General features: G+C 40.9%; 1 protein-coding gene across 1 annotated transcript in view; it reads left to right on the top strand.

The window, feature by feature from the left end:
• Window positions 1-24,161, top strand: part of LOC122118876 (DNA repair protein RAD51 homolog 2-like) — a 161,714-nt gene that overhangs the window by 135,885 nt on the left and 1,668 nt on the right. Inside the window, exon 4 of the mRNA XM_042692845.1 lies at window positions 15,190-15,268. Coding sequence (XP_042548779.1) covers window positions 15,190-15,268 — 79 coding nt within the window. The remainder of the gene's footprint in view (window positions 1-15,189; window positions 15,269-24,161) is intronic.

Here is a 24,161-nt window from a genome sequence, read left to right as displayed (position 1 = left end):
TACCAGGTCATTTCTTTTGTATATTGGTCACATTAATCTGAGGAAGCTACAAGTATAGGTATTTAATCCAGTAAGGCCCTGGACTGCTGTTTACCCCAAGCAAAAAGGTAGGAAGTAAAGTATTTTTTTTAAAAGCATGTGTCATCTTCTGGATTCCCAAGGCCTTCTGGGTTACCTCAAAGCTGGACTTTTCAGCTACTTATGGGCAGAGACTTCATCGTATCTGTCTTTGTTTTCCCTCATGTCTAGCTCAGTACCTGGAACATAGAAGATATTCAGTAAATATTTGTTGAATGAATATAACATAAAATAAGTCATTCAGTTCTAAGTAACCATTGCTTATACTTCTTGTAAATACAGTTTTATATCAGTGCAAAGTATGTGTGCCCTTTTAAGGTCTTGTATTTTCATTCTGGCCTGAGAGCGCTCAGTGGCACTCGGTTCTCACTGAGGCTACAGCCTGCTCCACAGGAAAGCTCTGGCAAGAACAAATTGCCTATTCTGGCTTGATGGCCGACCGAATATGGGAGCGTACTCAATCTGTCTTTAACCGGACTTGCCCTACCTGCATAAGGGAGAGGAAGTTGTTGTATAGGTTTTTTCCTAGAATGATAAACAAAAAAATAATGCATGCTAATTACAAGCAATATAGGATAATAGAGAGTAAGAGAGAAAATCCTGTGTTGATATATAATCTTATAATACTTTTTCTGCACATATGAAAATGTATGTGTGTATACATATACATTAATTGAGGCACTCCCTTATGTAAGTATTACATATGTATATATATATATATATATATATATATATATATATATGTTATATAACTTGCTTTAAAAATAACCTAGACATTGCTGACAACCTCTTCATGTATATCTAGTTACTAATCCTTTGTCACAGAAACATATTATTCCATAGTATGGTGGTATTATATATATAGATCTATCTATCTATCTATCTATGAGGTCAAGAGGATGATGACCTTAGAATGAATAAAATTTTTGGTTTCTTAAATTCCTGTTAGGAAAACTTGGAAGTATTTTATTTCTAATTATTGAACATCATTATCAACAACAATAAAATTCTATCCAAAGAAGAAGCGGCAGCAGCTTCAGAAGTAGCTGACTTAGCATGAACTTTGTAGCTAGGCTCTGCTTAGTCCCTAACCTAGCCCAGCCCTTTCACCTTGGGACCTCAAAGAGCACAGTAAATAAACATTTACAAAGACTCTATAAAAAGGAGTCATTATGTACTGATTTGGACCTAGCAGATCTTTTAACTAGTTACTGCTCTTAAATGTCTTTTAGTTGAGACCTCCTTAACTGAGCCTGTCTTACAGTAAAATTTTAAAGGGAGAGATGAAGCTGGAGGTATACATAGTTCAGTGTAGAGCACTGCTTTAGCAAATGCAAGAACCCTTGGTTTGCTAAGCATACATTAAGACCCTAGGTTTGATCATAAGCACTATTCCCCCCCCCAAAAAAATTTAAAAACTAAACTAAAATTAATAACTAAAGCAGAGTAAACTGTTCCAGGTCACCAAATGAATCCAAACTCCAAACAAGGAAGTGCCTTAACACCCATCCCCATCCAGCCCCAAGCTGGGACTCCCTCACCTCATCCAGGACTTTGACCCAACAGTCAGAGGTTCTGCAGCTATGGTAAGGAGGACTGAGCCCTCTGAGGAAGGCTTATATTGCTGAAACCTGACTTTTTTTTTTGTTTTCATTGCCCTTCCCTACCCCCTGTACCCTTTAGGATCTCAGTTTGGGATCTCAGTGCTGACTGGATCCCTGGGGATGAATCTCTGTCCCCCCACAACCATGCGTGAGTAGGTGCATGAGAGGGAGAGAGCATATTTGTGTGTGTGGAGAAGTGTCAGTAGGGTATTTATCTCTCATTCAGGCTTCCTCCTGCTATTAGAAGAACTAGGCCTACACAGTGAAGAACTCTTGCAGCTCTATTCTTGGAGATGAAAGATTTGTCTCTAAGTAATTAGGCAGAGCTTTAGTTTACTCCTAAACCCTGGAAACAGAGAGAGGGTTCTACTTTACTGGCCTCCTAAGTAAGCCAATCCCAGGGCCACAGTGGGCCTTTCCAGGAGTCAGGAACCTACCTGGAAAAGGGATGACAGACCGAAGCTCCCATTGGAAAGACCTCCAGATAGTTTAGGCCTTTTAATGCCCAGGTCTTCTGGACTTTGCCCACATTGTTCTGTAAGGAGGTTCTGATGTGAAGTTTCCCTTATACAGAATTGCTGAGAAGGCTCTGGTTTGTTTTGTTCCTCCTAATGTTCCATATTGCTTGACTTGTTATCATGAACGTATGTTATTTATATAACAGAACCACCTAGAGCCATATTCATAGCATGAGGAGGAAAATAAGGTGTTCCGTAGCAAGACTGATACACAGTCGTAGTGGAGGCTAGTCACCATTAACAATAAGAGAGACTTCTAGGGCTATAAAGGGCCCCTAGGAATTCTAAGCCAAGCTATTCCTAGCATGCTGACTAAACAGGAAAACTTTAACAACTACCACCCTTCCTTTGCGGGCTTTGTGCCAGGCTATGCCAGACCCCACAAAGACCCTGTCCAGACTTTCCAACCCAGGAATATTTTATCTGACATAGTGTCTGACTCCTTTGATGATAGATATTCATCTGAATTCTCAGTGTCAAGGCTGTGTGTTCCAGGCAAGATAACTCATGAGAAGGCTGAGATCCAAGGATAGAGATTCAAAACTAGCCTTGGCAGTAAAGTCTGTGAGACTCTTCTCTTCAATTAACCACCAAAAAGCCAGAAGTAGAGCTCTGGTTCAAGTAGTAGGTAGCTTAAAAGCTCAGGGATAGTACCCAGGCTCTGAGTTCAAGCCCCAGGACTAGCATACACACAAAAATGTGTTCTTACTGGTTGTAGTGGTGGTGGTGGGATGTGTGTGTGTGTGTGTGTGTGTGTGTGTGTGTGTGTGTGTGACCAGCTAGACTTCCTGACTATGCAGATTGAGTCCAAATAGAGAATTCTAATGAGAAGTTCAGACCCTAACAAGTCATTAAGAGAGAGGAGATATTAACTAAGGGACCTTTTGGTATCCTCAAGTCAGATCTTGTTAGTGATTGCCTGGTAGGCCTGTTGATCTCAGGTTTCTGTAAGTAAAAGTTTGAGGCATGACATAAGTAGTCAATTCCTCTTGTTTTCTGATGGGTAGACTTGTTTGGTCTATGCCAGTTTCCTTATAGGTGAAATGGGGATGATAATATTTACCTCATAGGGTTGATATGAGGATTACATGCCTTAGAAATAGTGCCTGGCACACAGTAGAGATCTTAATTAACAAATGTTAGTTCTTATCACTATGATTATCCACAGTCTTCCAAGAGCTGTGATGTTTGAAGTAGGCTGCCAAATGGTAATCTGATGGGTTCACAAAGAGATAGAACAGAAAAAACTCCTTATATATCCAATCTGGTTGCTATAAAGTTCTTCTAAACAAGTTCTTTCTAAAGACCTAATGTAGATCCCTGTTTCTTGACTTACTCAAATCTGTAGCCCTATTTCTGTGGATGAAAGATACTATAATTTCCCAACAATGCTTTTATGAATGAGTCACTCTATGTTTATAGTTAGTGTGTATGAATTTTAGACACAGTCACATTGAAATACAAAAGATAAAGCTGACAGGTTCCTTGTAATGCCTGACCACACTGAAGTTATTATATAAAATTCCAGCTCACCTCCATCTTACTGAGCTTGTTACAAAGGCTAGTTAAAGCTAGATTAAGTCCCAGCTCTGAAGGAAAGGCTGGGAAAGGTACTTCTCTGTTCCTCTGTTACATATTTCATCTCCTCTGAACTTCTGCCTGGTGTTCATTTTTGTCCTTTTTGTTTTCACTGGAGGAAGACTTTAGGGAAATAGTAAGAATGCTGTGGTAACAGGGAGAATTAATTTGACCATGCTTAGAAGAAAGAACATGTTGATTTCTCCCATTGGTTCCTCCACCCATCACAGCGGGGCCAGGGATGTGGTACATTACACAAGCCAGTTCCACTTGACCAGCTGTTTTTGGATGTGTCAAGCCCAAATTTCAGCCTCTTTACATAGAAACATGTTGCCTTCTTTGAATCAGTTCCTATGAGACTGAAGAAAATCCTGTGTGGCCCAAGCCTGATGTAATAGGCAGCTTCAGAATTCAAGACACACCCTCTGAGTTCCTGGCATCTTTTTACTATAATAATCATATAACCACAGCCTTCCTTCTGTGACCCTTGAAGACTAGTGTGGCCTTGCCTTGGCAGTGTTTTCTAATAAGCCTGGACAAGGAGATCCAGCTTGCAGCTTCCTGCGTGTCTGTTGATGGAGCTGGATAGTCAAGCCTGCCTAACTGGATGTCCAGAGAGCTCAGTGCTGACAGCTGTACAGAGCTCCTATAAATGTTGGTTTTCTGGTTAGTTTTATAGTCCTTCTGTAAGATAAACGAAAGCAATGAGGAGGTCTTTGTCACTTGAAATTATCTATTAGAATATTTGGTTTTTTTAATTGGAGCTAAAATGAAGATTCCAAATAGAAATGACAAAATAAAAAAATCAGTTTGTACCTATTTGAAATTGATTATTCTTATGTTAACTCTTGGTATAAAAACAAATATAATACTAATTTTTTAACCTTTTTGCTCCTAAAGGATTCACCCTCCACCATGAAAAGAAACTAATATCTTTTAGCTTTCTATGATATGCCATATTTGTCATTATTTTTTTTCATATCATTTGTCTTCATAACAATCCTGTGAAGCTTATTGTCCTCACTTTAGAAATGAAGAAAGTAAACCCCAGAGAGATTGAAGTGCTCAAATTAAGGTGGTTCAACCTAACTAAATAGTTTTCAGTTAAAATATTATCATCAACTGGGTGCCGGTGACTCACACCTGCAATCCTAGCTGCTCAGGAGGCTGAGATCTGAGGATCATAGTTCAAAGTCATCCTGGGCAAGAAAGTCCCTTAGAATCTTATCTCCAATTAACCACCAAAAAACTAGAAGTAGAGGTAAGGCTCAAATGGTAGACTACTAGCCTTGCGCTAAGCTCAAGAACAGTGCCTAGGCAGGCATACACACACAAAATTAATATCAATCTTCACTAAGAAAATAGCACTGGGAAAATAACTCAAAAATGTATAGTATAAGAAAAAAAATGTATAGTATAAGAAAGAACAAAAGATTTTTTTTAATAAAATTATATTCTAGAAAGTATCTAACATTAAAAAATTGTAGAAAAATAAAGAAGGCATGCATGACTCAAGTGGTATAGTGTTTGCCTGGCAAGTTTGAGACCCTGAGTTCAAGCCCCAGTACTGTAAAAAAGAAAGGGAGATAATGGGAGGGAGAGAGAAGGGGGAGGGAGGGAAGGATACTATAAATCAAGTTGAACTAATAAGCATCTATAGAACACTCCACCCAACAACAACAAATACATACACACACACACACACACAAACATACACATCCTTCTCAAATGGAATATTCTCCAGCATAAACTATATCTTAGGCTATAAAATGAGCCCAATAAATTGAAATCATACAAACTTCTCTAATTGCAATGGAATGAAATTAGTAGACAATAGCAGATGGAAGTTTGGGGGAATTCTAAAATGTGTACAAATCTTAGAACACACAAAAACATTCTCAAATAAGCAACAGATCAAAAATAAATCACAAAGGAAGATAGAAAATACTTTGAGAAAATGAAAATAGAAGTATAATGTACTGTAACTTATGTGATATAGTTAAAGTAATTGCAGAGGAAGTTTATAGCTTGAATGCCTTACTAAAAGTAATTTTATTTTATTTTATTTATTTTTTTTGAGGGAGTCCAGTCGTGGGCCTGAACTCTGGGCCTAGGCGCTGTCCCTCAGCTCTTCAGCTCAAGGCTAGCGCTCTACCACTTGAGCCACAGCGCCACTTCTGGCTTTTTTCCTTTTTGCTTATGTGGTGCTGGGGAATCGAACCCAGGGCCTCATGCATGCAAGGCAAGCACTCTACCACTGAGCCACCTTCCCAGCCCTAAAAGTAATTTTACTGCATGAAAATTTTATCAGTGAAACACATTAATATTTAAAGATTAATGGTCTATATTTTTACAGTGCAGATTTGCATGCTACTATAGATACATTGTCACTACATTCTCTGACTCTAGTAAAATTTGGAAAGAGTCACTAATACTTTCAAATCACATGTAAAGGCAGTTGAAAAAAAAAAGCCCAACATGATTTTTTTAAATGTATAAACAAATCTCCACAAAACACAAAGTTATATCATGAGCAGGTATTTAGGGGAAAATGAACCAATGTTTATAATTCACTTCAAAAATGCAACAACAATAAAAATGAGTTGACAGATGAATATATATGTGATAGAAACAAATATAATAAAAATGTTAGATGTAAATTTTACTTTCATGGATATTTATTATAAGATTCTTCAAATTGTATGCTTGAAATTTTTCATAATATGATGTTGGGCAAAAATGATAAAGTGAAGATATTGTTCTAACCTCAAACTATCACTATCTTATAATTGACTAGAGCTTTTATCCCACTGACTTGAAGAAATTGATGTTTTCTTCAATAAGCAAACACCTTTCTAGGCAATAACTTTATGCATGTTCAGAACCTAATATGTAATAATTAAACATTTTGAAAACAGTCACTAGGGAAGTGTTATAATATTCTGTGCAGGAATAAGATTTTATAGCCTCAGATGTAAACTTTCTAGGAGATTCTTCTCAAGGTCTAGAATTCCACTTCATCAGGGACGTAGACTAGCTTATTTTCTGTCCCCCTAATGGCTACAGACAAAGGGAAGTTGGTCAAAGTGAATAAAATTCATGTCTGCTCAAATACGTTTCATGTTTCTACCCCGCCATTTTCTAGTACTATATATGTCTTCTACAGATTATACTCCTCTATTTGGAGAAGCTTAGTTGCCATTCAACTCTTTCTTGCTCTCCCCTTGAGCCTGGGAAGTTGTTGGTATTGAGGCCTTAGTGTTGAGTAGAGGCTGATTTTCCAAGTGATGAAGCAGATTCTAATCAGTGTTAAGATCCAGATACGGTCTGGGAGCTGGACCCCTGCCACACTTCCCTCCAGCTCTCTCAGCACAATGAGAGGGAATTCCTGTGGGGATCACTAAGTGTACTTCAAGTTTCCCTGATCTTATGGCCTCCTTCCAGTCTCAGATCTTCCTGTCTGGAATATTTCCTCCCCTCTGTCCCTTAGCTTGGTGAGTTCATCTCAACCTAGAGAAGGGGCAGACTGAAGGTTATCAAAAGCCTGTTGAATTATCTGATGCAAGACTAACTGGCTTGTTTGCCTCCTTGGCTCTCTTTCTGGGCTCCCAAGCAGCTGAGACAACAACCTTTTTCTAAATCTTGGACAAGGAGGAGAAACCCTGGCATGCAGGCTTTTTGTCGCAGACACTTGGCATAACTAGAGGAAAGGTTTGTTTAATTTAGCAATGGTTTTTATGAGCCCAGAACTCCAGTTGAAGTGAGATAATAGGGTCCCAGTTGAAGGGCATTTGAGAGTCAGTGGTTTCTCCCAAGCTTCTCAGAGGACCCTTGCATGCAGATCAAAGTATCAGATATATTTATCACTACTGAATTCAACAACCACATAATCTTGCTTATCATGGAGGAGGCTGAGACAGAACTAAAAAATCTAGCACAACAGGAAATTGTGGATGATACTGAGTCATATTTCTGAACTATTTCCCTCAGTTGCTCCTCACCCTAGTCTTCTCAGCTGATCTTATGATGTCATTGTATAACAGAGAGCAAGACAGAAAACCAGCCCGACCACCCACCCTTGCATGAAGAAATTCTTCTGCTTACACTTTTCCCCTGCCAGACCATTTCACTCTGCCCTTCGCGTCCAAGCAATGTATGCTTTGGGGTGGTGGGTGGGAGGGAAAGGAAATGGAGGAGAGGAAGTATTCATCACCAGTGTTAAAGGAAGGCTTCCTGGCATAGGAAGTGGGGAAGAGAAAGTGCAAGATTCAGTGCCAGCTTGCTCCCAGCACATGGCTGCCTATTGGTGTACACTTTCCTAGGCCACATAGGCTAAACTCACTGTTTCCTGAGGTTGGGCTCTATTGCAGGAATTCCAAAAACAGCCTGCAGAATAGCCTGTCCCTAAGGGTCTTGACATCCATGTTCCACTGGACATCCTGGTCACCCACGGAGAAGACCTGGGCTGAGTTGCTCCAGTTGATGGCACACTTATACTTTCAAAAGACAACATAAGTACTATCCTAGAAGGCTTCACTATCCTGGAAAAAGCCTGGTCTCCCTGTGCCCAGCACTTTCTGTTCTGTGGCTCCTTTTCCATTTTCTGAGCCGCTTAGAAATGGGATCAGACCAGGAAAAACATGTGATGCTATAGCAAGCTAGATCCAAAGGCTGTGACTTTGGGCCCTGCCCAAGCTGAGAATCTTGGCAGGACTAGACGTAGCAGTCTGCTCTTTTCTACGGCATTCTCTACATCCCCTAGCTTTACAGAAAGGGTGTCAGATGAGAGCTTAGAGTGAGTGTAAGTCAGTAGAGCAGCTGCAGGTCACCAATCTGTGCACTATTCATCCACTCTAGCATTTCATAGATGAGCTTCAATTATATACATAGTACTGTATGGGGAAGACTAACAGCAGTGGCAGCAGTGCGATGCTGTCATCATTGGTGATGATAAAGCATCAGGTAACATGAACTGTAAGATACCAGTGGCACACACCTGTAATTCTAGGAAGCTGAGATCTGAGAATTGAGGTTCAAAGCCAGCCTGGGTGGAAAAGCAATTCATCTCTGTTCTCCAATTAACCACCAAAAAGCCAGAAGTGGAATTGTGGCCCAAGTGGTACAGAGCTAGACTTGAGCAAAAAAAGCTCAGGGGCAGCACTCAGGCCCTGAGTTCAAGCCCCAGACCAGCACCAAAACAAAAAACAAATGCCAAAAAAAGCAGTTGGGAAACAACAATCAATAGCATTATTAAAGAAGTTCAGTTGAAGCATGCTGAGTGAGACTAAAGAGAGATGACCCTAGGCTAGAGAAAACAGCATGAACTTTGGGAAGGGCGCATTTGCCTGAGGTAGGAAGAATAGATAGGACCGGACATTCAGACGCGAAAGACTGCCGGTATGGAAGCCATGAACAGCTTACACAACACATAGTGCCCTGTGCAATCCTTTCTTTGCCTTACATCATTCAGTATCCTTCCTACAAAAAAGTTCTGTATTTGCTATTATGTATTCTACTTCATTTGATGTATGACTCTCAAAAATTGTATTGTTTATGTGCCAAACTGTGAACTGCCATCACACTCTGTAAGTACAGACTATTGAACCATGAAGCTCAAATTAGAATCCAGCTTCAGCATTCCTAAGCTACCTACCTGGAAAGGTAGTTGGAAAGATGAATGACTGCTGGTGGTGGTGGTTTTCTTCAAATCCTTAGCAGCCCCTGCCCCAGTTCTAATGTACTTTCTACCATCATAGCTCCAGCCATTCCTCTCCCTAAAGAGTCTTGTATTAAAATGAACACACTTGAGGAAGATAACACTGGAAGGTTGAAGCCAGCTGTCACTTCTGGACTAAGGAGAAGTCCTCTCAGCTACCTGAGAGGAAGGGTCATAAAAGGAAGAGAGAGTGTCTAGGATGGAGCCCAGTGAGGAGCCCCAGAGGCCAATAACTGCTTACATGTTTTAGTTAGAGAACCTAGGCTTCTGTATTTTCACTTGTAAATTGGAAGAAACCTCCACACCAACAGCCTAAAATAAAGAACCATGAGGAAAATGCCCAGCAATCATCTCACAATTCACATTCACAACTACAAAGCCCTGACTGGGCTTTCTCTATAGAAGGGATAAAGGAAAGATCAAAGAACATGCCTATAGTCTCAGTCTCACTGAGAATTTAGAGCATGCATCTGAGAAATAAACTGAAGTAGGAACAGATGGCTGTCTTTATAAGTGCAAATTGACACAGAGTAAATTGAATCTGCCTGACACAGAGTGGGTACTCCATAAATGTAAGTTGATAGATTGAGTCAATGCCCAAGAATGAAAGGCACATAGAGCATCAATGTGGAAAACAGCCAAAGGCTTAAATGTTTACCTGTGCCTCCTGTCAGTGACATCAGGGAACTCTCTGTTTTGTCCCCTGCTATATCGCCTGTATCTAGAATAAGGCCTAGCACAAAGGAAAGAGCCTAGTAAATATTTGCACACTGAATAAGTGCATGGATAAGTGGACGAGGTCAATAATGGAGAGTGGAATTTGCAACCCAGTAGAATGTATAAGGTATGCCTTAAATGTTCTTCAAACAAATTTTTAAAATCTTGGTGACCACTTTCCTTGAAAGAATAAAGAAAGGAGAATGAATATACATTAGAGTATAGTTAAAGTTGAACTGGTCTAATATAAAGAAAACGAGAAAAACAACCTGGCTATTTGTGGGAAGCGAGATCAATGGCTCACAGTACGGCACACTGTCCACGTGGAGCCCCAGGCCTTCTCCACACACTGCATGCAGGACTGAGTTGTGACCATAATTTTTTTGCTAGGGATCTAGAGTTCACGCACGTGTGTGTGTGTGTGTGTGTGTGTGTGTGTGTGTGTGTGTGTGTGTGTTTAGGCACCTAGCCCCTTGCACTTTTGCAGAACATTATGCATTAGAGAAGATGGAATAACACACGAGTTAAAATACCCTAAGTTTATGAGATGGATGATCATCAAAAACAGCACAGCCTATAATTATCTGCTGGGGGTTATTTGCTTTAGGAGAGGATAGTTCATAGTTCAAGTGGCAGAAAAGCACAAGGGCAGGGAGTATTATTGGGTCAAATCTAGAAAAGGAAAGCAACTGAGTATTCACAAAGACAAATAACATATATCACTTACATTCCTTTAAAACTAATAAGCTAAAACTTACCTTCCCATTAGTAACATGTGTGAAGTAAATGAAAACTCATATTGCAGGCTGGGAAGGTGGCTCAGTGGTAGAGTGCTTGCCTTGCAAGCATGAGGCCCTGCGTTCGACTCCTCAGCGCCACATAAGCAGGAAAAGCCAGAAGTGGTGCTGTGTGCAAGCCATATGCACATTCACCCCAGTTCTCTTTCATCACATATGCCCTGCAGCGTCTGTGATTGTGGATTGCATTGGACAGCTAACCGTGTGTTGGTCCCCCATTGGTTTGTCTTCCTTTTCAAATTCTGAGTCCCCGTTCAGATACACTACAAACAAGACTATCACCTTGCTGCATCATGCATCCACCTCAATTTTCAAATGAGATGCTTTTGACATGAAAGCGTTAAGTGTCCACTGTTTTTGTTTTTTTTTTTTTTTGAGGTCTGGTCGTGGGGCCTGAACTCTGGGCCTGGGCGCTGTCCCTCAGCTCTAGGCTAGCGCTCTACCACTTGAGCCAGAGCGCCACTTCCGGCTTTTTCTGCTTATGTGGTGCTGAGGAATCGAACCCAGGGCCTCAGGCATGCAAGGCAAGCGCTCTACCACTGAGCTACCTTCCCAGCCCTAAGTTTTGAGTCTATTCATTGGCTCTAAGAATGATGAGCACATTTATCAGATAACTTTAGAGCAGATATAAAAATTGTTGATATTCAGTTGGAGGCTTCCTTCTGGTAAAAGCAAAGTATGTTGTTTTTTGGTAAATAAGAGTGACAGGGCATTTGGGAAGCATGCATGATGACTTGATTGGAAATATTCCTATTATTTATTACACACTTGCTATGTGACAAGCATTTTATTTTCTTAATTCAATCCTTATAATAATTCCACTTAGAAAGCTGAGACTCAAGAGTCAGAAAGCTGAGACTCAAGAGTCATAATATTGTTGAGAGTTCAAACTATGCTCTGGTGACAAAAACGTCTGAAATACAGTGATTGAGACAGGTGACCTGGGTGGGAGGCTTTAATACCCTCTGAGGTCACCCAGTTTTCTCCTCCTATGTTGCTTCAGTAGCTGCAGGTTTTGGCTATGTCACTGTGGATGGAACTGGCTCCAGCCTTTGGGAAGAGGAAGAGGGAACTCAAGGACATGCAGTTTTCTTATGAAAACAAACTGAGGAGCTAGGCGCCAGTAATCCTAGCTACTCAAGAGGCTGATATCTGAGGATAGCAGATCGAAGGCAACCAGGGCAGGAAAGTCCATGAGACTCTTACCTCCAATTAACAACCAGTAAACTGGAACTAGAGCCATGTCTCTAAGTGGTAGAGCACTAGCCTTGAGTGGAAAAAGCTCAGGGACAGCACCCACACCCTGAGCCCCACCATGACCAGAAGAAAAGGAAGGGAGGGAGGAAAGAAAGAAGGAAGGAAGGAAGGAAGGAAGGAAGGAAGGAAGGAAGGAAGGAAGGAAGGAAGGAAGGAAGGAAGGAAGGAAGGAAGGAAGGAAAAGAGTATGTGGTGAGGAAGGAGCCCACCTATCTTTTTTATTCACATTGTCACATCTAGCTGTAAAAGAGGCAGAGAAGTGTAAAAAGTGGGACAGTTATTTACTAAAGCAAGAAGGGAAGTGGCAGGGGGGTGGGAAACATAGGCAGCTGATTAGTAGAAGATCTAGACTGAAACTTTATGACTAGAATCTATGAGGTGTTCACTCCATTTTTCACTACCTTTTAAAACTTACAGTCAGTAAGTGTTTGTTGAATTTAAGTACATTAAAATACATATTAAATACATATAAAATATATAAAAATATGTGTAAGGGAAGTGGCGCTGTGGCTCAAGTGGCAGAGTGCTAGCCTTGAGCTGAAGAGCTGAGGGACCATGCCCAGGCCCAGAGTTCAAGCCCCATGACTGACAAAAAAAAACAAAACAACAACAACAACAAAAAAATATGTGTAAGGTTTTTGGTTGTTTGAAATTCTTCCTTGCTTTCCTGATTACCTAAGTGGTTTTATATCAAACCGCTACTTTTTTTGATAATGTTATTTTTATTTGTATAAGAGGAAACTGATATCCTTCAGTAGGAATATTACAATAAAATTCCCAGCAATTATATTTATTATTTCTATTTGTTTGTTTTGGTGCTGGTCTTGAGGCTTGAATGCAGGGCCTGGGTGCTGTCCTAGTCACAGCTCCATTTTTGGTTTGTTGGTGGTTAATTGGAGAGAAGAGTCTCACAGACTTTCCTACCAGAACTGTCTTTGACCTTTGATCCTGAGATCTCAGCCTCCTGAGTAACTAACATATAGACATGAACACTGTCACTCAGCTTCTTTCTAAAGTTTTTTAAATAAAACTGTATTCCAAAAGAAATGCTTATTATTTTATGTTTTAAATAACTAATTTACCCACTCATTGATGGCTAATTAATATATATTCATTTCCAGATATTTTATGTATATATGTACATATTTACAAAATGAAACTACAGTAAATAAATTATTTTGTAACCATATGGCATAAATTCAGTGACTACCTCTTCATCTCTCCCTAACATAGCACCATGTAGAGTACGTGTAGGACACTCAGAAAGCATTAAATAAATTGAGGAATTTGGGGTAACTGTCTATATATGTTCTTTGCTATCCTTCTTTGTTTATGTACATCGTTAAGAATTCCACACAATGTAAGGGTTTTAGGTTTTTGTTAAAATATTACAAATGGAGCACCCAGTAGTTAAGATCTGTAATTTTAGCTACCCTGGAGGCTGGGAACTAAGAATTAGTTCCAAGCCAGCCTGGGCAAGAACATCCTTCAGACACTTATCTCTAGTTAGCTACAAAAAAAAAACCTGGAAGTAGAGCTAGGGCTCCAATGTTATAATGCTAGCCTTGCCTTAAGCAAAAGAAGCTCAGGGACAGGGCCTAGGCCCATAGTTCAAGCCTCAGGACCAGCCCTCCTCTCCCTCCCCCCCCCCACCCCAAAAAAAGAAAAGAGAAGAAAAAAGCTTTCCCCCATTTATACCTAATTTTAACTGTCTATTGCTAAAAGAATAGAACATAATGTCCTCAACATATAAAGTAATGAATGAAAAAAGCATCACTTTTAATACAAGCAATGCTTTATAGCAGATTTTGAAAAATGTAGTTTATAGAAGCAAAGTACTAAATGTTCTTCAGACAGGAATGATTTAGAAAATATACTATGACTATGAGCAGCAGATTTTTTTAAAGTCACATGAACGACCTTGTTACTTATTTCTGTTCCTTGGTATCTAAATGAATAATCTACCAGTTCTTTGAAGTTCTGTAGAAACATATAAGATAATAATTCTGACTTTTTAAGTACTTTAATGATTTTCTCTTTCCAGTAGCTATTTGTTTTCAGGAGAACGCCATGTTCAGTACACTTTAGATTTTGTTTTGATTGGAATATGGGTCAGCACTTGCCATGATATTACTTCATCACTCCATCCCCAAAAGCTTAGAGGTGTACAACAATGTTTCGTTCACAGGTGGGTCTCCAGAGGGACAACTGTTTAGGCTGGGCCTGGCTGCCAGCTCTGCTTTAGATATCTCTTACTCTTGTTCTGAGACAGCAACCTACCCTGAACATATTTTCCTCTGTCAATGGCAAAAGTGTAAAAGAACAAATGGAAGTACTTGAGCTTCTTGAGGTCTAAGCTAGGAACTGGCACAACCTGTTTGCCACCAGTCATGTGACCAACTCCACAGTCAAGAAAACACATGGAAAACACACTTGTACAGTGTTAGTCATATGAGAAAGTGACTTAGTGAGAATAGTGTTGATAAAGCAACTTACAATTGTTTTGTCTTAGCAAGTTGCAGTATTTTGAGTATGTATAATGATAGTAATTTTAAGGTAGCTTTGAGGTTCTTCTTTTTTTTTTTTTTAATAGCTAAGTTTATGGATAAAATTAGGAGTCAGGTTAGGCTTGAGCAGAAAGGTAGCTATTGAACCATGTCACCTAAAATAATGAATGCTATTTCTGCAAGAATTGGTTCAAGAATATGGCATTCAGTGTTAGAATATTTGGCATAGCATTGTTCCAAGGTGACCAGTTTGAAAAAAAATAGTGATCATTTGAATATTTTGTTCCAAAATATTTTAAAATGATAAAGTGGATTGCTCATGGCCATATTTTACCATTTTGTGTCAAAGTAGAAAGAGCCATAGAAGCTCATTCCTGATCTTTTGTCTCACCCTGGAAAAATATGCTTTCTCTGCAGATTCTTATCGCCAAGTCACCTTTGGCTCCATTCACCTCATTTGCCTACAGCATCAAGGAGGAAGGCCTGGTTCTTCAAGGTGAGATCCTTAGATTGTATCACTTATTTAAGCTGAGTATACTCAGTGCTGCCCATTGCTAGTGGGCACTGCTGTGGTCCTTTGGGAATCTATTTCAGGACAGATTCAAAGGCCAAGGTGAATAAGATCAAAAGATTAACAATTGTAGCAAGAATTTGATAGAAGTTTGAGGAAGGGGGTGAGAGACAGCTATAGAATTTAATAGGTGAGTGGAAGGGCTTTAGCCGTAGCTCAGTGGTACAGTACTTGTCTAGCATGTGCAGGGCACTAGGTTTGAGCCCCATCATTGCAAAACTAAGCAAAACCACAGTGGAACAACCAAATAATAAGAATCAAATCAATAAAGCAAGGGATTGTCAACACCTGTCTTCTTCACAGATTCTGGGATATAAACTGGGCAATAAATGCTTCACAAGTTGCAGCATTATCTGGGCCTGCCGCCTACAGGACACTATGCCAGGGCCCCAGGAGCCCATTTCCATGGTTTTCTTGTAGTTACTCCATTTCCTTTCCTTGTGTTCAAGTCCTAACAGGCCCTGCTCCAGGCCTTGCCAACATGGGCCTTGTGGCATAAGCTTAGACTTGGAAGGAGCTGAGTTCTTGCTCAAAGTGGAATATCACAAGGCCACAACCTCAAACTCACGGAGCTATAGTGGTAGCTCATTCCAAAACTCTGGGTACTCTGATGGTTAGGAAGGGCTCCTGACTGCCGAATTCTTCCAGAAAAGAAATTAAATATACAGGAATACATTCAAACACAGTTCAACACCATTTGAATGTATAAAGCTGCTCTATAGATTTTTAAAAAAAGAAAGAAAGTGTTCAGGATACACATCTGTTGCCTACTATCAGACAAGAAGCCCATACAGAGATACATAGGTGAGTGTCTAGTTTGTACCTTAGAGGAGCATTAGCATTAATTTGTGTGGGAACCATGTCTGCCCTGTAGGAGTTTGCAAATTGAGGTTTTTCTCTCAGGTTTGTGAAACAAAGCAGTTTCTGCAATAGCCCCTCTAAGGATGTACATGGCATTGAAGATACACAGCAGGGATTCTGTGGGTAGGCCGGGAAGTTTGTGCTTCTGAGGGAGGAACAGGCTGCAGCCCTCCCTGCTTTTCCCCTTCTAAAATATATGCTCCTTAATGGACTCACCCAGCAGTGGGGTTGTTGGTACAGCAGCTCCCAGGTCCACAGAAAACTGGGGTAAGAACTGCTGACCTTTGGCTCTTAGCCTTTGACTTGTGCTATCCAAGTTCCTTGGTAAATATTTTTTTTCACAATTGCAAATATTGTTTTCTGACAAAGAGGCAGAGATTTTAAGACCAGATTAAGCAAAGCAAATAGCAGGCCCCTTTGTTACATACTCTGTAAGGGTGTATCACTAATAAGCAATCAGCAAGCTAGGTTTATATTTACCCAGTGCACAGAGTGGCTTTGAGCTCTTCATTTTTAGAGGATGTCTTAAAAGATTAGAAATCTAGCTGAAAACAAGTTTAAATGAAGATTTCAAGAACTTGTATGGAAGATTACAAGATAAATTCAGGAGGAAAAGAATCTGTACCACCTAGCTAGCTTGTATTAAAAGCTGTACTATAATGTTTGTTTTTGATAAACAGCATTTCTAGGCCTGGTCTAACATGGCTTGAGGTTATTTGTGGGGACAAGATTCACTGGGTTGCCTCCCTAGAACTCATGACTAAGATCATGGTTTTGACAAGGACATTTAGATAAATTAGAAATGAGAGATGCAATGAATTGGTGGAATTTTAAAACAGTAACTACACACAACATGCAACAAGAGATGATATGAGAAAGATGGGAGGTATCTTGCTTAAGACAACTGACTGGAGCAGTGAGTTTCAAAATTCAGAAAGAAGTCTTCTGATGTAAGATTCCCACAACCTGTGAATTTGGGAAGGAAAATGCCTGGGAGACTTGAGAATCTCACTGGTTGCTTTGGAAGCAACCTGTTCCTTCCCCACCATCCCCACCATCCACCTCCCCCCTCTCAGCTACATTTCCCTCTTTGAGGTTTCTAGACATTGGAGAGCCCTCCTGCTTCTATCAGTCATGAACCAAATACAATCTTATATATTCCTGGCCTTCTTGCTATGTGCTCCAAGATTTTGGGGGGGAGGAGGCTGGGAGTATGGCTAGATATGCTCCCCAGAGGGGAAAAAAAACCCAACAACAACAGGGGAATCCTTGGAAAGAACCCTTGGATCTCAGTTCTAGCTTTGGTATGAATTTGAGAAAAAAAAACAAAACACAAAACTCTAGGGACCTAGTTTTGTCAGCTTGAAAATGAAAATATGATTCAAGGCTCTGGAAAGTTTGCTGTGACCCATTAGTGGCCTGTAAAGTGAGACTGAGTCACAACCAGCACTTAGAAAGGAAGGGAAGAAGGAAGTTGAGAATATAAAATTATCAGATTATATCACATATAAAAATATCAGATTATCTCATTATTGTGTGATTCATTGTAAGTGTCATCTAGCCTGGGTGATTTTTAAAGGTGTCTCTCTTCAGCCTTACCCAATTCTTCTAGGAGGCTTACCATTCATCTAGCTTGGTATAGTTGTATCCTTGAGATGCCAAAGGCTGGAACATAAAGGCTTATTTTTCCCTATTGTTACCAAATGACTGAGCTAAAACATACCTGCCCAATTCCCTAGGTTTGGGGTTTTTGTTGTTGTCCTTTGGTGCCAGCCCTGGGGCTAGAACTTAAGGGCCTGGCTTCTTTTGCTCAAGGTTATCACTCTACCGCTTGAGCCACAGCTTCAGTTCCAGATTTTTGTGGGGAGAGGAGGTTAGTTTTATTGGAGATAAGATTCTCATGGACTTTTCCTGCCCAGGCTTTCTGAGTAGCTAGGATTACAGATGTGAGCCACAATTCCCCAGATTTAAAGCAGAGAGACCTTTGCTCCCTGGAAGGGGACACAGCAACTTGGCTGGTGTGAGAGACTGCTTTGACATGATGGCCAGGGATGGCATGGAGTTGGTACACTGAGCTCTGGGTAGCACCTGTAACCATGTCTGTGGGGCATGGAAGCAGAGAAGGAAATGGTAGACTGAGACAGTTCCCATGCTTCCAACTAAGAGAGAAGCCACCTGCACCATGGCTTGACATCCGTCTCTGTAATAAAGCCAGGCTGGAATGGTGGGAAAAACACTCCAGGCAGGGTTCCCTGGAGGCAGGTGAACATGGGAATGGTCCCTCCATGCCTTTTATCCCAAGATCCTATAGGCTTCGGACCCTGGAGGGATTTTTTTTCCCTTTAATACCTGAACTCTCTGAGTGCACTGGCTGGCCCAAGGAGGGAATAAAAGGTGAGGGTAAAATGCAATTGCTCAGCTCCACAGGCCATTCTTAGGGATTAGAATTCTGAGAACAGGCGCCTACTAGGGGCCTGACACCCTTCTCTCCCCTTTGTTCACAGGGATGGGGAGGGGGACAAAGAAAGGGCAGGCTAGAGGGATGAGGAGCTGGTTAGAGATTTCTCAGGCAGCTTTTTGAAACACTTGAAGGAGCCTGTCCATGCTATTGTAGTAAAAGAGAAAGTGGAACTATTCTCCTTTTGCCAAAAAGAAGGAGGAGGAGGAGGAGGAGGAGGAGGAGGAGGAGGAGGAAAGACAGAAAGGAAGGAAGGAAAGAAGAAAAAGAAAGAAGGAAGGAAGGAAAGAAAGAAAGAAAGAAAGAAAGAAAGAAAGAAAGAAAGAAAGAAAGAAAGAAAGAAAGAAAGAAAGAAAGAAAGAAAGAAAGAAAGAAAGAAAGAAAGAAAGAAAGAGAAAGGTAGGGAAAAGAAACTCGCCCTCCCAGCATCTTCAGGCCACAGAACTTGGCCATTAACATGATGGTAATACCATCCTTTGTCTGCCTGGCCTCTCCTGGCTGGGCTATAGGCCCTGGAAATTCTTGGGCCTCAAAGGAGAGTGAGCTGGAAGCCACCAGCTTCACCAACAGCTCAGCCTGAGAGGAGGCCAGGTAGGGGCAAAAGGAGAGTTCAGCCCCTTTGTAAAACTGGAGTAGGAAAGATGTAGATGAGGGGGAGTCCTGAATCCATTTCCCCCTTTGCATTTGCCCAGTGAAAAGCCCATTACTCACCAAATGTAAAAACTCTGAGAGTGTTGACTAGCCCAGAATGAGGGAAAGGCAAACAAGTTGACTTGAATAGGGCGGGCCTCCAAAGAGCCTGACTACAAAAAGAAAGGGAAAGGAAGGACCAGGTGCTAGTGACTCATGTTGAAGTAAGGAGGTCAGGTCTGGCTGGTGCCATATTGGCCACATGGTGGATGGTAGGGTCTGGCATCTTGTCTTCATGCTGGGGGAGGAACCCCCCCATCACCTGTCTCCCAGGTAATGGGCGTGCCGGGATCCCTGGAGGCAGGGATGGGCACTTGGCTCATAGGTTATGGAATCTGTCAGTCCAGTGCCTGGGACTGGGAATTTCCTGAGGATCCGCCCCCTGCACCAACCTATTTAGGCCTGGACCAGCTTAACGGCCCTTACACCATGCCATGTGTGTCTCCGCGATCGAGTCCTGTGTCCTGTCTCCTGGCTCATCTCCAGTCATCATGGCATCCCAATTCAGCTCTCCATTGAAGCTGAATTGGATTTTTGGTATTGATTTTGTTCCTTCTTTCCTCTTTAGCATATTTCCTAGCTGTGTTATGTGTATTTGCGAGCCACAGGCCTTTGTAACAACTGGCTGCCTGCATCCTGCTAACGGTCTAATAAAGACTCCAATATTATATATTTTAAAATGTGGCTTCTGGGATGATTCACCTTACAACAACGCCTATAATCCTAACTATTCAGGAGGCTAAAATTTGAGGATCATGGTTCAAAGCTAGCCAGGGCAGGAAAGCCCCTAACACTCTTATCTCCAATTAACCACCAAAAAGCCAGAAGTGGAACTGTGGTTCAAGTGATACAGTGCTAACCCTTGAGTGAAAAAATTCAGGAACAGCACCCAGAACCTGAGCTCAAATCCGGTATCATGATGTGCATGTGTGTGTGTGTGTGCACATATACACACATACACATACACACAAAGGAGAGTTGTTTAGTGAAGTCTAATTCCACCTTGTATCTGCCGTGGTTGTATCCTTTGTCTCCTCAGCAAGCCCCATTGTAGTAGCACCCAGAACATGGTAATGGCAGTCAGCCTGTGCTTCTGATGCCACAGGAGGCCCAGGGGAAGCCAGCACCTCACTTTTCCCAGCGAGCTTCTAAGGAAGGGACTGACCTGAGAAGAGAGAAGGGAGCACTAAATCCCACCCAAGTTGTTCTATACTAATTTATCTGACATAGATCCAGAGAGGTTTCTGGATTCAAAACTAGCTTCAATCACTTGGTATAGGGACTCAGAAGAAACAATGTTTTGTTGTTACTGTTTTTGGGTTTTGCTTTGATTTGTTTTGAGAGCTGGAAAGCTATGTGCCTCCTCTTTCTGGCTTTGCTGTTACAATCTAGAATGTCATGCTTGGCCACTTTTTGAAGCATGTCAGAAAAACCATTCACCTTCTTTATGCCCTAGTCACAAACTTAGGTTAAATTCTTCCACACCATTTTCTCAGTCACTAAGTCAACCGGATATTTTAATGGAAAAAGTCCCTCTCCCCCTGCCCCACCAAATACTTCCATTTCAGTTTGAATTAGTAACCTAGTTGTATGTTTTCCGCCTAGTGGACTCGAAGTAACCTAGAAGATTCTCAATTTCCACCCCAGTATGGAGGTATGAACATGGTGAATTTCCTCCCTGGCCCTCCTGTGGAAGTGCAGACAAAGAGCACAAACTTCTCTCCCAAAAGTCATGGAGAGAAGAGTGGTGTTGGCTGAAACATTTGCCTTGTCAGGCCAAGTGTCACCAAGGCCTTGGAAAACACATATAACAAATTGCACCTTTTTAAAAAATTTTCAACAGCTCAAATTTTATTTTAGAAACCAATACAGCTACAGGAAGTTGATTTTGAAAACCTTAGCTAAACCATATGAACACAGTCAGTACAAATACAAAAAAGTCTAAACATACTTCAGAAGAAGAAAGAAAATCTTAAGTTGTATGTACTAAAGAAGCATGTGCATTTTTATCTTTAATATATATTCAAATACTGTTCTCCAAAGGGAATTATCAATTTACACTGTCTCTAATTATGTATTTCCTGTCAGGTTCCCATGGACAGTCTTATTATATATTCTTTATAAATGTCTATTTCATCTTTGTCATTGGAGTGTATGTTTACTATATTCTCTAGAGAGATTCACTAATCTGTGCATTTTATGCATGTACTTAAATGTTTACTCATAGAAGTTATTTTATTACTTCTAAAGTTAATTGTATGCATAGTTCCCCAAAAAGAGTGTTTTTAGGCTTTATCTTATTTCTTAGTTCTTATCTTGGTCTTTGGGTGAGGAAACTTAAGTTCCAAAAAGGTGAAGTGAGTGAGATTCACTGTCACAGGAGTGGGTTTGCAGCCTGGACCTGAGATTTGGGAAAATCAGAAATGGGTTGGAGCCCTCTCCTCTTCCATCATGGCAGTCCCTACAGCCGCTTAATCTCTCAAGCTCTGCAGGTCTTTATTGACATACTCCAGGCCCATCCTGAATCTGTCAGTCTTGAAATTCTAGGCAAAAATAGACCACTTACACCGATAGAATGTTCCTTCAGGAAATTCCCTGCAAGCAGTTGGATATAACCACTCTCTAAACTAACAGTATTATAAAGTTTGTTGCCTGCTCCTTTAGCATTGGGAAGGAGCATAGCTTAGAGCTGGAATAGATCAGATTCCCATGTTTGTCCAGGCTCCATCACACCTATGGTATTTTTGTCATGGTCCCTAGAATAGCTCAACATCATGTCTTCTATCCAGCAACAGAATTTATGTGGAATATAACATGATGGTGGGAAGGATGATGGAAAACATTGTCCTTTCTCTAAGGACATTAACTAGAAGCTATTAACTTTATTTGTGCTATATATAATGTTGACTAATATGTATATATGCAAACACATACAAGAATGGCTGAAGATGTAGTTAACAATTTGAGTGCTTTTATACCCAAATAAATGTTGGGGCTCTATTACCATGAGAGAAAGGGGGAGAAAGTGAATGTTCGATGCCACAGCCCTTTCATAAGATCCTAGTTGTAGAGCTTCATCCCCACCATAGTGTAGACCCTAGGACTAGACTTACTGCATATAGTTGGTATTCTTGAAATGCTGTGTAAATACTACGTGTATGTTAAAAATGATCTCTCCTCCTCCTTCTTCTTCCACCCCCTGTCTTTGATTCCAGAGTTTTGAGCAAAGGAATAGTGTCACCATCAGTTACTCTATCAAGGATCAATACCCCCAAATCTTAGTCCCCTCTTCTCAAACAGAATCTCCCTCAGGCAGGAACTTTAGTATATGTTGCACAAGTATGGGAGAAAGAAACTTGAATAAAAGTTTCTAGCGCTTATAGTACAAACTAGGTCCTGAACTTGGGCCCATAGGCTAAATATATTTTCCCCCTCCAATGTGCTTTTCTGCTTGCATTAAAAAAAACAACAGAACAAAATGTCAGCTGAACTAAGATTATAGAAAACTGAGCCTCTATCCCAATACCTGGACTAAAGTGAGAGAGACTGGATCCACAGTCCTCTTTGAGAACCTGCAAGCCTTTTGTAGACTTAACAATTTGCATTTGTGAAAATGTCCAGGTAGTAACACCAAAGGATGTCCAGAATTATCTGGACATTGATGAAAACTTCTTTCAAAAGGACTTGGTGTTCTTTCTGGAATACTATTTAAGCTCCATGCCAGCTATTTCAGTTCAGCAAGTATTTGCTGAACATCTATTGTTTGCAAGCAAACAACACTCATCTAAGTGGGGAGGGGGACAAACAAATAAAACAGAACAGTTTCTAACTCAGAATCCAATTAGAAACAAAGCAGTTAGATAAATTTAGTAGTGGTATCTTTAAGTAGTTGTACAAGGGTGTTGGATAAGTTTAATGGACAGCACGCTGAGACACTTGCTATGGTGGCTCAAACGGCGGGTCATACAAGAATAGATAGACACTTTCTAATTTAGATGACAGAAGAGCCTCCTAAGGGCTGAGAGCATGGGGACTTGAACTGAATTCAGCTTCTGAATCCTGACAAAAACTGCATCCCATTGTCTCTGAGTGACAGAGGCCATTTTCTTTTGCTGTTGGAGGGAGATTTGAGGACACTGGGCAATGCTGATTAGTTCCATCACTAATGCTGATTAGTGACAAATGTTGAATCATGCTGACTAATGTGTTCTAAATGGATTGAGTCAACAATAAAGGGAACATTCTGAGTCAAGAGTTCAGGTCCTTGAATCTCCCCCCGTGATCAAGTGTAAATCACTTAGCCTCTTAGGACCTCATGTTTTATTTTGTCAATTCAAATGTGTTCATCCCAAAGAATCCAATAAGTCACCTTGACTTGAAAGTGCTTTCCAGGCCTCAAAGGTAACAGAAATGCTTAACAACAACTACCTGGCTTACGCAATGTTGGGTTATTTATTAGTGATATGTACAGAATCAGAACATCCATCACACGCTGTTCGCTAGCCATGCGAAACTTCCACTTCCTCTGACTTACCATGAGAACTGACAGTGAGCTGCACTCACAAACGCTGACAAATAGAGGAGCTTTTGAAAAGTCTTCCTATCCACCTACTGGGGCGTCTGTGTCTTTCAACAACAAATGCCGCCACAGAACTGAGAGCTTGCATTGCACACACAGCTCTTTCTCTTCTTTTGACATGTCCCCAGCTAGACTGCTTGAGAACCTGGCCTTCCATGTCCAGATGTTTACTGAATTCTGAAGGCTCCCCAAAGGGCCCAAGTTCTTTTGTTGCTCTCCAAATCATTTCC

Source organism: Dipodomys spectabilis, unplaced genomic scaffold, assembly GCF_019054845.1.
Source record: "Dipodomys spectabilis isolate Male_0828 unplaced genomic scaffold, ASM1905484v1 ptg000157l, whole genome shotgun sequence".
NCBI classification, from domain to species: Eukaryota; Metazoa; Chordata; class Mammalia; order Rodentia; family Heteromyidae; genus Dipodomys; species Dipodomys spectabilis.
This window is presented reverse-complemented; position numbering and strand designations above follow the sequence as displayed.